Source organism: Sorex araneus, chromosome 11, assembly GCF_027595985.1.
Source record: "Sorex araneus isolate mSorAra2 chromosome 11, mSorAra2.pri, whole genome shotgun sequence".
NCBI classification, from domain to species: domain Eukaryota; kingdom Metazoa; phylum Chordata; class Mammalia; order Eulipotyphla; family Soricidae; genus Sorex; species Sorex araneus.
In genome coordinates this window covers 22,012,112-22,025,223 of record NC_073312.1, presented here as the reverse complement: position 1 = coordinate 22,025,223, position 13,112 = coordinate 22,012,112, and the positions used below count along the sequence as shown (strand labels likewise).

Below are 13,112 nucleotides of genomic sequence, written 5' to 3'. Positions count from 1 at the left end.
ATGCTGGTGGACCATTACAAAGAATAGGTTCAGATAGAGCTTCACTCCTGCGGCTGCCCTCATCCCGGTGTCCTCTGCACTCTTTTTTGTGAATTCTCTTTCTGTTTAGTTGATAAGAAAAGTGCTGCCGAATAACAATGACTTGCCTACTGCACATATATAGAAAAATGATGGAAACCCCTAAAGGGCACAGCTCATAGAATAAACATTATTATCATAATGTTCATTACTCCTTTGTGTGTGTGTGTGTGTATGTGTGTCTACAACGCATGCACATGTGTCTACAAAGCTTGTCTTGCTTCTGAGAGTGATGAAACTCCGTTAAGTGAAACATATGAAGAAGGTTTAAGAAGCACAACTGTGCATCTAAATCTGGGCCTCCCACTCTTGGTTTGGGCTGTTACAGGGTGAAATTGTCTGTATCTTTTGCTCATTGCCAGGCTGAACTGCAGAAGCTAAGAATGCAGGCCCTGGAGACTAAACACTTCATTGAAAAGCAGGAATCTGAGGAGAGAAAACTTTTGCGGATCATTGCTGAGGCTGATGGGGAGAGGCTGAGGCAGAAGAAGGAACTGGACCAGGTAGGGATATCTCATGCACACCTCCCCTTAGACACAAGTGTTTGATCTAACCCTAACACACACTCATCCTGCTTTCAGCTTTTCCTTTCAATCCACTGGTCCAGCATTAATCTGTGGTTGATTATTTACTATTCACTTACTCCACTCCTCTGGGAAGTATTTTCAAGTACCTACTATGTGTCTGTCACTCCTCTGGGTACTGGGGACATGAAGGTCAACAAGAAAATAGAGTACTTGTTTGTAGGAAGCCTAACTGCATTCTAGTATAATACAATTGCTTGCCCACAAGTATAATTTACACTTACCTCATTGGAGACTTAAAAACTTAAACAGTTCCAGAGATTTGGCGGGTTAAAAAAAAAAGCAGTTGGCTAGCATAAAACAGTAAGGAGTGGAAGCACTTGGCAAGAGCTAAACCACTATAGAGGCCTTCAAACATAAATATTTATTTTTAAAAATGGGCTGGAGGGCTGGAGCGATAGCACAGCAGGTAAGGCGTTTACCTTGCACATGGCCAACCTGGGTCAGATTCCCAGAATCCCATATGGTCCTCTGAGCACTGCCAGGAGTAATTCCTGAGTGCAAAGCCAGGAGTAACCCCTGAGCATCGCCGGGTATGACCCAACAAACAAACAAACAAACAAAAAGGGCTGGAAGGACTGGAGCAATAGTACACTGGATAGGGCATTTGTCTTGCACCCAGCTGACCTGGGCTTGTTTCCTGGTGCCAGGAGAGATCCCTGAGCACAGAGCCAGGAGTAAGCCCCAAGAATAGTTGGGTGTTCCCCCAAACAAGCCAAAACAAACCAGAAAAATGGCTGGGGGCGGGGAAGCAAATACCCATGAGCCAACAAACATTGGGTGATGATGAGGAGGAAGGGGGTGTAGAGGAGGAGAGGGAGGAATATGATGACAAGGATGGAGTATTTTTTGTTTCTATCTTCATTTCCAATGAGTTTTCAACCTTGTAGGGCACTTCTGGTGTTGGTTGTCTGAAGTCTGCTTCCAGGGTCCTGCCTTGGGCACCCAGCAGAGGGGAACTTATACTGCACCAATGGCTGCAGCTGCCAGAGTGACTTACTGGACTTGAATTTGCTTTTCTCTCTTTCTAGGTCATCAGTGAGAGAGATATCCTTGGGTCTCAGCTTGTTCGGCGCAATGACGAGTTAGCTTTGCTGTACGAGAAGATAAAGATCCAACAGTCTGTGCTGAATAAGGGTGAGAACCAATATAATCAGAGGTTGGAGGACATGAGAATCCTCAAACTCGAGATCAAGAAGCTTCGCCGAGAAAAGGGGATCCTTGCCAGAAGCGTGGCCAATGTTGATGAACTAAGGTAATGGGTGCCTCCTCAGAGCTCTGGAAATGAATATTGGCTCCTCTTGTTGGGCATTGACAGTCTTCATCAAATCCTAAAGAACATTTTTAAGTGTATGGACATTATCACCACTATACCACCAACACATAGCACAGTGGATAGGGCGTTTGCCTTGTATGCAGCCGACCCAGGTTTGATTCCTCCATCCCTCTTAGAGAGTCCGGCAAGTTACTGAGAGTATTCCACTTGCTCAGAAGAACCTGGCAAGCTACCCGTGGCGTATTTGATATGCCAAAAACAGTCACAACAAGTCTCACAATGGAGACGTTACTGGTGCCTGCTCGAGCAAATCAATGAGCAGTGGGATGACAGTGATATAGTGATTGGCATTATCAACAAATTTTTACAATTTTTCATTTTTCAGAATTTTCATATTTCAGAATCTCCATGTTTCAGAATGGGTACATTGTACTCATCCTATCTCACAAAAATGCATTAACTTACTCTTGAGGAATGTAAATAAGTGCAAAGAGACTTTCAAAAAGGATTTTAGTCTGGGAACCAGATAGCTTAAGCAGTAGATCACATATTAAACATGTGCCAGTCTCTGGGTTGGGTACCCGGCATTGACTTCCTGCCCCCACCAGCCCCTCACGTGTAACTCACAGTACCTCAGGTATAAACCCTGGTTCCTGAGTACCACTGGGTGTGGCCCCAGTGGCCCCCAGTATTGCCAGGTGTAGCACCTGCACACCCCACTCCTCAGCACCACTGGCCTAACCCCAATCTCTGCCTGAAGTGATTCCTATTAAAAAAGCAACAACCTAATTCTGATTTTTAAAGAACTAAAGTCAAATCACTAACCAAAGTCATTATAATTCAGAAAAAACAATTTTAACAGGTGCTTTAGAATTTCTTTAATAAGGCGGCATGCACTAGATGGAGCATCAATATTTAAATTTAATCCTAGTAACATTTAAACATCTCTTTCCTGGAATTACACACAGAATCAAAAGGGGCAAATTTGATTTTATCACTCTTTGAAAACTCTGTTTCCTCAGAAGGCAGTCAGAGTTCATATCTCACTTTTGGTGTATCTCCCTGCAGCTTTCACTTCGGCTGCGTGTGCCTCCTTCTTTAAATCTTACATTATACAAGAGCTGCTTTCCCTTGGGGAAAGATCCCCAGGCTTTGTACAGGCAGTTGCAGGAGGAGGAGGAAGAAGGTTGGTGTTGACTCTTTAGCTCCCCGATTCTCAGCAGACCAGAAGATGAAAAGGAACTGTGACTGTCTTGGGACCAAGGCTGTAGGGGTCAGCTTTTTCAATTAATAAAATTTGGAAGATAGCTTTTTGCTCTTTAGATGCAGTGGGTATATCCAGGCAGGGGAAGTTGCCACTATCAACGAGAAATCAATATATTTTTTTTTTTAGTTGCTCATATTTCAGATGATGCAAGTAATCCAAATTCATTGTAAAAAATGTGGGAAATGCAGAAAAAATATAAAGCAGGTGTTAAAAAATGACTCACAAGTTTACTACCCAGAGATAACACCATTGGTTTTTTGAAGATAAATGGATTCATACTAAGTAGCTATTGAATGATCTCCAAGGCCCTCACTAAACTTGTCAGGCCTGAGTTATTTTTCTTATAAAAACAAATGACCATATATGACCCCTTCCTAAAAATATTGTGAGTTTGTTGATAATAGATTGTCTTTTCTTTTCAATGGAAAGAGAACTTAATCAATATCTTGATGCAAGCAACCAGTCTAGCCACCTACAAGCCGTTTGACCTCGGTCCTATAATCTAACTTCTTTGTACACTAGATGTGTGGTTAAAATCAAAGATGAAAACACACTTCATGTACCCAATATAGAGATGAGTACAAAATACGCCATCAACCCAGGTGGCTGATGCTTTTTACTCTTCTTTTCCCATGACACTCTAGAAAATCGAAGTGTTAAAAATATGCTTTTAATTCTAAGCAGCTTGCTCCGAACTCCCCGTTGAGTGAACACCATGCAGTTAATTCTAATGGTTTGTCTTGCTAATGAGGGGAAGTTGTATTATTGGTTTAAATGAAGCAATTAAGTAAAAAGAGATGGTTATATTAGTAATCTGCACACTTGAGCAGACGAGGACAGATAATAATATCCTTACCAGTGTCTGTCAATGCAAGAGTTTCCCTCTTCCCTACCTCCCCACAAAGCTTCTCCATAGGAGCTCACAGGGTCCTGGGGAATGACTGTAGTAGCTTAACTGTTAGCTAGAGATTCCCATAGATTTTACAAGTAGTTTGAGCTGGAACTCGTGCTTCTGGACCGAGCCAGCCCTCTGTATAGTCATGGAGCATGAGATAACCTGTCACTGTGCACTGGAGAGATAGTCCAGTGGGTAGGGCACTTGCCTGGCACACACCAGATATGTGTTCAATCTCCGGTACCCAATATGGTCCTCTGAACCCGGCCAAGAGTAATCCCTGAGCCTAGAGTCAGGAGTAAAATCTGAGCACTGCCAGGTGTGACCCCAAAACAAAACAACAAAATATTAGAGTTGTTTAGTGTTTTTCTATTCTGGTGGTTCGTTAGAAAGATCAGCAGAACTTTTGAATGTATGAAACCCAAATGCTAGACCAGTTAAGGCCGGCTCCCCTTGGAAAGGTGTGTGATCAAAGTGCCCCAGGTGCCTCAGATGATTCCAGGGCCAATCAGGGCAGCAGCAGGCACACAGACATAGGGGACCTATAGGCATGCACCCACGCCGCAGTGACTAGTGTCAGGTGACTTGGCACATGGGTCTCAAGAGCCTGTGGACAGGGGCCAGACCCGGTGGTGAGATGCAGGTAGTTCTCTTGCACTGCTGTTGAGATGTTGGCAGAAAGACAAAAGCACGGCGAACCTTGCACATATTCCCTCCCCACTGTCTTTGCCACCTAGTCTTAAAGTCTGTGGGTATCCAGAATCATGATTCGGAAACTCTGGGGCTTCTATCATTGTTTTGGTCACACCCAGTGGTGCTTGGAGAGCCGAGTGGTGCTGGAGATCCATCCAACCTTGGATTCCTGCCTGCAGGGCACAATGCTCCAGCTCTTTGAATCAGGTCAGACCCTTTCTGTTTATTAAAGCAAAACTAAAGTTTGATCTCTGTAAGAATTATATCACTGTCATCCCGTTGCTCATTGATTTGCTTGAGTGGGCACCAGTAACGTCTCCATTGTGAGATTTGTTGTTACTGTTTTTGGCGTATTGAATACACCACAGGGAGCTTGCCAGGCTCTGCCGTGCTGGCCGGATACTCTCAGTAGCTTGCCGGGCTCTCCAAGAGGGGCGGAGGAATCGAATCTGGGTCGGCTGTGTGCAAGGCAAATGCCCTACCTGCTCCAGCCCCTATAAGAATTACCTTCAAATTAGGAGGCTAACATTCCTTCCTCCCTCCCTCCCTTCCTCCCTTCCTCCCTTCCTCCCTTCCTCCCTTCCTCCCTTCCTCCCTTCCTCCCTTCCTTCTTTAGTGCTTTGACGGTCGCTCCAGATGGGGCTTTGGGAACCATGATATGCCGGGGATTGACACCAGGCATCCTGTGCACACCATTGAGGAGTCTCTCCAGCTCTCCCTAATTCAGATTTTTAATATAAAGCTGCCGGTGTATGTAACTACTTAAGGATAGGATATTCAAGTGGCCAAAGGATTTCTTGGAAAACAAAGTTTGATCTTATTCAGGCAGGAGCTTTTTCACATGCAAAGAGAGTTCTTGAAGGAGAGGACACGCTGCAGAGCCCTGGAGGAGGAACTGGAGAACCCCATGAATGTGCACAGATGGAGGAAGCTTGAGGTAAGGAACATCTGGCAGAACCTTCCTCCCACATCCAAATCTCTCCTGCTCCTTTTCTTCCTCAAGCACAATAAGAAGCACAGTTTTATTTAATACTATGCAAAGTGTCACCTAAAATGGAAAGCAGGACAAAGGTAAATTGGATCCTTCCAGAACCAGGTGGCTTACTGGGGTTTTGTTTTAGAAAAAACCTTGGACAAAATCTTTTGTGTCTAAAGATCCAATGATCACTATGAACTGACCTTCCCCACCTGTAGGATAACATAGCCTCGGGTAGTTTAGGTTTATTGGGTTACTCCTGTTACAGTGCTCCCACTCCTCGGTGTTTATTTGTAACTTCTTTCTTAGTGTTCTGTTGACTTGCAAATATTGTTTTTCTCTTCTCCTTGAGTCCTTTGCATAGTTTATTCAGAGCCATGTCTTTTTTGTATGGACACAGGAAGACTTAGCAAATGCTATGCTTTTGTAACCTGGGAGTCATTTGACTCTACATGATATTTTCCTCCAGGGCATCTGTTCTCTTGACCTAAGTCTCAGCTGCCCTTACTTCCTAGCATTCCCAAAGCAGGGTCCCGAGGAGGGACGAGATGGACCCAGGGCAAGCGGTGAGTTGTGTGCTACCCTGGCATCGAGATGGGCCTGGCCAAAGTGCCTAATGCTTAGCTATAAGTTAAGAGCTTGATCATGGACAAATGTTGTCATGATCCAAACAGTGATAACTAGATTTGGACCCTGCTAGGGTTAGGAGTGATTAATCTGGCCTGAGTGCTGTGGTCTGAGTCTGTGGCAAGATGTTGCCAGGAGAGCTGCCTTGCAAACCTCAATGTATGTCCATACAAAAATAACTAGTATTAAGATGTTAATAAGTGTTTGGACTAAGGAAAGAAAAAAAACCTTAAGAGTCAGGAAGGGCTTTGGAATGCCCTGCCCTCAGGAAGGGCTTTCTTATGTTGATTTTGCTACCTGGCTGGGTGTAGCCTAGAGGGCAAGGTGGGAGAGACAAGTAGGAGAGATGAGAGAAGCAAGAGAGGCGGCAGTTGATCCAGAGAGAGGCCGGAGTTGGGAGTGCGGGAGATGAGAAAGATGGAAGACTGAATAAACGGTAACTAATCAGCAACCAGCTTGGTCCTCGTTCTTCCCTTCCGGTCCTTGGCTACCGGCCGTCCCGATCCAGTCCACACACTGCGGTTCCAGAGCACCGAACGCGGGTGGTGAGACAGAGCTGCCTGGAGAGCCCGAGAATGCATGCGCCCCTCGGCGAGCTTTAGTTTTTTACACCCACCAACATTGATTTTTTTGGTATAGGGAGCTAACGCTCAGACCAGTAGCCTTCAACTCTTTCTTAGCCCTGGGCTGTTCTTCGCATCAAGATACATCAGCTACTAACATCTTTAGCATTTTTCAGCTGGACCCTGCATCCTTTTATTTCAGGCAGGAAGTTGGGTATTTGTGAACTAGCCTTGCTTCTTAGGATTTAGAGACATGGTCAGAGTCCCATTGATAAGCGTTAGATAATGGACCTCATATTTTCTGACTCTCCTACTAGACCATGCCACTAGCATGGCAGATTGCAGCTAAAGATAAGTCCTGTTTATTTCGGGGGCGGGGGGATGGTCAAGTATAAGCGACACTCAGCCATGTGAGTGTGGAAAGGGGTCTGACTAAATAACAGTGAGGGTGCTGGGAGAATCTATGTAAGTGACATAAACAAGAACAGGGCAAAGGAGAAAATCCGCCAAGCTGGCTTTTGTTTTTCAATTTTCTTTTTTTCCTTTTAATGAAGAGAGCATTAAAGATAATGCATTATAAATCGTTGTGTAAACACGAGGCCTGAATTTTAACAACATCCAGTGTTGCCAAGTGAATGTGTGCCAAGTCTAATCCCAATATATGGATATCAATTGGCACTGCTCAGGATTTCTTTTTTTTTTTTTTTTTTTCTTTTCTTTTTGGGTCACACCCGGCGATGCACAGGGGTCATTCCTGGCTCATGCACTCAGGAATTACCCCTGACGGTGCTCAGGGGGACCATATGGGATGCTGGGATTCGAACCCGGGTCGGCCGCGTGCAAGGCAAACGCCCTCCCCGCTGTGCTATCACTCCAGCCCTGCTCAGGATTTCTTAAGCAAAGTTGGAGTCAAAGGGATCTCCACCTTCTCCCCTCCCCATCCCCATTTGGTGCCTCACTTAATTTGTCTTCAAATGCCAAGAGTGGTGCGGTTTACTAAACTAACAACGATATGGATATGTCTGGGGAAGTGGGGCTGAAGGTTTAAAATTCGTTTACTGCCACATTAGTTGATTCCTTGTGTTTCCAAGCAGATCTATAAAGTTTCCAATTCCCCGTCAATTTCTATTAAAAAATTGGAAGATAGAGACACGGGAGGTCGTTGAAAATATTTAGCTGCTAGATTAATTTAAAATGTCAGTACAGTTGGAAGTGACACTTTGGCTCAAAGTCTAGAGGACAAATTATCAGTTTATAACTGTCGCTCTTGCCTGAATGGTACACAGATAGCTACTGAGGGCGCATCAGTGCTTTACGGATTGATAACTCCATCTGAAAGCTAAATGCCATGATCGTGTTCTGCTGACAATTTTCAGCGGAAGTCCACATCCTAGAAACTTTCTTCATCATGGACTGAAATCAATCTTTTCTCGTTGGCAAGTAGCAAAAGAAAAGGATTCTTCCCTCCCCCCCCGCCCCCCCGCCTTATTTATTTATTTATTTATTTAGGGTTTTTGGCCACACCTGGCTGTGCTTAGGGCTTTCCCCTGGCTCTACACTCAAGGATCACTCTTGATGGGCTCAGGGGCCCAGGTGGAGTAATGGAATTGAACCTGGGTCAGCTGCAGGCAATGCAAGCTCTCTACCCTGTACCATCACTCTGACCCCCCAAAGCGGATCCCTGAAACTGCATGAGTTAGGGCCCAGCTTATCAACCTCTTTGATCCGTCTCTGTCCTATTGATCAGCCCCTTAGTCTTGTGTGGTGGCCCCCATTCTACTCGATTTTCACTGTGACCCCCTTAGAATACCCTGGAGGTATAAGGGGACCTCGGGCCCAGTGCTGAACGAGGGAACCCTGTTTGGCTCCTACAGAGCTCAGCAACTAAGTAGGCACACACGGATTTGCATACAGCTCTGTCCCTCCCACCAGGGCAGGAAACAACCCTCTGAGTCTTAGTTGATTTATCTGTCGAAGTGAAAGACTGGCAGCTATTCTGGCTGTCACATGGTTCAGATTTGATGATGCGTTGGGTGGTGTTTGCATGCTGTTGAAATTTCGGGGATCTTGCACAGCATTTATCATCACTGTTATTGTTGCCATCATCAATACTATTCCTGCTCGTGGAATAAGCGTACTCCTTTCCCCTTGATTGCTTAACCAGAGCCACAAGCCAAGCCATTAGCTGAACTTCCACCTGGTTTGATGACCATCCTCATTGTTATGCTTTGTGGGAGCTTCTGCGTTTCTCTCTGTGTTGGGCCTGGAGGTTGGCAGTAGATTGTGATTAAACAGTGATTGTGTTGCTCCGGAATCTTGGTGCTTTGAAACATGGTTCAACTGCTTCATTTTGTTCTCTCATAGGCCAGCGACCCCAGTACCTTTGAGCTGATAGAGAAAATCCACACTTTGCAGAAGCGTCTCATCAGCAAGACAGAAGAGGTGGTGGAAAAAGAGCTGATCTTGCAGGTAATCCCCTCATTTTCTGCACTTGGGTAGCAGACCTTTGGGCCCAGTGGCACCCACCCCGTCCCTCAGGAGCTCTGTCTGTTCCAAGCCAAGCCTTACCGCCAGACTGGGTAGTACTGCAGGTCCTGCTTCTAACTGCAGATGGCAACAGTGACTCACATTCAGAGAAATAACAGCCTGATTAATTGGTCTTTTATGCTCCCATCACTGATATTTTAAGAATTCCAAAGAATGAAGTTTAAGACTCGATGCACTGAGTAACGTTAGCTTCTGCCCCTTCTTTTCATTTTTGTCAGATTCTTTGAAATACCCTTCTTCATATTTCACACAGCATGAAATGCAATGATTTTGATTTTTAAACTAAGCTTTCAGACGAAGCACACATCATCTGTCCATGTGAAGACTTGTGGGGGTGTGCTGGTGGGTGGGTGGGGGAAGTAGCAACATTCCTTAAGGACTTTATGGAGTAAATTATATGGGTACATTGAGAATCAGGAGTGTGTTTTAGCTGACAATAACTTCTTAAACCGTGGGCTGTGACCCCATGGGATTGAGGAGGTCACGTAGACTATGAAACCCACCCAAAAAAGTGCCCCTTGGAGGGGCAAACTGGTGTGTGGGCAGCCAACTGGAGGCGGGCATTGGTGGAAGGAAGAGGACACAGCTGAAGGAATTGGCGTTGAAACACCGTATGCCTGAAACCCAGTCATGATTAACTCTGTAATTTCACAGTGACTACATTAAAAACAAATAAACAAAAGGTTTCTGAATGCAGGGTCACCACAAATGAACAGAGAATCAGTTGCACTGTGACTCTGAGGTGTTTCTGGCTGCTCTGGTCATGGTGACTGTTTCAGGTGGGAACGTTTAGAACCCCTGCCCCCGTTTTAGACTGTCTTTGCAAGTGCCAGTTCCCATCATTACCTTGTCAGATGCTAAGCCGGTGGCTTTCCTTGCCTTATGTTATTTCCACTATACTGGTCAGGGGTGGCTACTATCATCTCCAATCAGTTGATAAGCAAGTGGGGTCCCAGGAATTTTGTGTGGTTGAGAATGTAATCTCTGGTGCTCGAGGGTCTGTGTTGGAATCCTGCCTCTGCCCACTTATGGCTGAGAGTCAAATTTCATTGCATCTGAGCTTCTTAATCTGTATTATGGTTTTTTTTTCCCCCATTTTGGGTCACACCTAGTAATGTACAGGGATTACTCCTGGCGGTGCTCAGGGGACCACATGGGATGCTGGGAATCGAAACTGGGTTGGCTGCGTGCAAGGCAAATGCCCTACCTGCTGTGCTATGGCTCCAGCCCCTCTTAATCTGTATTATGGGCTAATAAAAGAGCTTTAGCATTATGTTTGGCACATATACATGCCTAATAAATATTAGCAATTGTTCTTATTGTTGGACTGGAGCTATAGCACAGCGGGTAGGGCATTTGCCTTGCATGCAACCGACCAGGGTTTGATTCCTCCACCCCTCTCAGAGAGCCTGGCAAGCTACCAAGATTATTTCGCCCACAAGGCAGAGCCTGGCAAGCTCCCTGTGGTGTATTCGATATGCCAAGAACAGTAACAAGTCTTACAATGGAGACGTTACTGGTGCCCACTCGAGCAAATCGATGAACAACAGGATGACACTGCTACAGTGGTACAGTTCTTATTGTTCTGAATGGCAAAGTCCACTTTTTTTGGTTTTAGTTTTTGTCTTCTGACCACACTGGGTGGTGCCCAGAGGACTGTAGGAATGTGAGGTGCTAGGGATTGAATCCAGGGCTCCTGCATGCCAAGCATGTGCTCCAGTTCTTTGAGCCTTCTTCCTCTGCTCTCAAGTCCACAGCCTTAGTTGGTGGGTGGGTTACCATTAATTAGTATGAGTGGGAACTCCTGTTTACGATAAAGGGCCACTTAGACAATTAAAGGGCACTTTATAAAAACATGTGCACTGAAGTCTGAATATAGTAGAGAGCTTTCCAGAATATCATCAATTCTGAGTGACTAACTGTAGTTTTCCTGTTCTATTATAGTTGAGAAATATATATAAATATGTATGATGTTTGAGAAACCAGACAGTGAAGTCACAAAGATCTGGTCTTAAATCACGGCCAACACATTATAATTTGATGACTTTGGGAATATTCTAAAAATTCTGCAAATCTCAGTTTTACCTATCTGTAAAATGGGAAGAACAAGATCCAGTTTGATCATGGGGGTGGAGTGATACTCTGATTAGAGTATCTAATTAGGGTATGAGAACTGGGCTTCGACCTCCAGGAGCGGAGGGGGTGTGATGCCAGCATGATTGGCTACAGGTCTCTTGCCAAGACCCTGCCTGCAGCTGGTCCACAGCAGGGTAGACATCCCAACACACTGCTCCAGAGTGCAGTGCATGGAATAATAAAAAAAAAATCCATGTTTTATTACCTGGCCTTTCCTCTTATTATGGGCCCTTTGATGGTTTAAAAGAAGCACATTCTGTGTCTTGCCAAGTTTCTCTATTGTACGTTCATCTTATATGAATTCATTGTGTTCATTCTCATGGCCTGCTTTAGCTTTATTTTGTTCTTCCTTTGGGGTTATTCTGCTCTTTTTTGATCTTAAGATTAATGCTCAGCTTAGTGTTCAGTGTGGTTTGCTAATATGAACAGTTACCGTGATATGTTCTTCAATTTCCTTAGTTCTTCTCCATAGGATTTGCTATGTGGTATTTTCATTTCAGCTTAGTTCTTCTTCTATAATTTCAGAATTAGTTCTTGTTTGAAAATAAGCCTTTAAAACACCCATTATTTTCTTAATCTTATTTACTTAAATTAAGGATTTTTTTAATTTGTATTTTAAACCACACGCCAAGACTTCTGTACTCCTAGCTCTGTGCTCAGGGGTCCTTCTGGGGGAGTTCAGAGGACCATATAGGGTGCTGGGGATTGAACCCAGCTGGCTGTGTGCAAGGCACTGCACTATCTCTCCAGCCCTCATAATGATATTTAAAACTGCAACTGGCTAACAATCTTCTTTGCTTATCTGAAAATGATTTTCTTTTGACATTACTCATAAATGATTGTCTTAAAATCTTATTTTCAGTTGCTCTTTGAAATCATTTGTGTCTACTTCTAGTTATATTTTTGGGATCTAATTATTATTGCTATCTAATTATTATTGCTCCTTTTAAAGTTGGCTGCTTTTTTCTCCCTGTTTGCTGGAATATCTGTCTTTGGTGTTCTAGAGATTTTAGCATAATGCATTTGTTATGAATTTAATTTCACTATTGTGTGTAGGAGTCATATTTTATTAATTTGAGTATTCCATGTCTTTTTGGATAGTCTTCAATTATCCTGTTACTTCTGAGCTCTTAGTATTAGTTATGTTGGATTTGCTTACTCTTTCTCCCTTATTTGTTAGCTACTTTTTTACATATTTCTTCCTTTTATTCCTTGTGTGACATTTTCTCAGCTTCACTTTCTTTATTTTCTCTTAAGGTGGACTAATCTGTTAACAGCCAATCCACTGATATTCCTCTTTCAATGCTTTTATTATTACTTTTTTAGATTTTTTTTTAAAATAATTTATTTATTTTTAATTACAGAATCACCGTGAGGGTACAGTTACAGATTTATACACTTTTGTGCTTATACTTCCCTCATACAAAGTTCGGGAACCCATTCCTTCACCAGTGCCCATTCTCCACCACC

At 44.0% G+C, this 13,112-nt stretch overlaps 1 protein-coding gene across 1 annotated transcript in view; it reads left to right on the top strand.

The window, feature by feature from the left end:
- The window catches only part of CFAP58 (cilia and flagella associated protein 58), a 98,077-nt gene that overhangs the window by 42,652 nt on the left and 42,313 nt on the right, over positions 1–13,112 (top strand). Inside the window, exons 11-14 of the mRNA XM_055119165.1 lie at positions 441–581; positions 1,694–1,917; positions 5,619–5,730; positions 9,324–9,428. Of these exons, the coding sequence (XP_054975140.1) occupies positions 441–581; positions 1,694–1,917; positions 5,619–5,730; positions 9,324–9,428 (582 nt within the window). The remainder of the gene's footprint in view (positions 1–440; positions 582–1,693; positions 1,918–5,618; positions 5,731–9,323; positions 9,429–13,112) is intronic.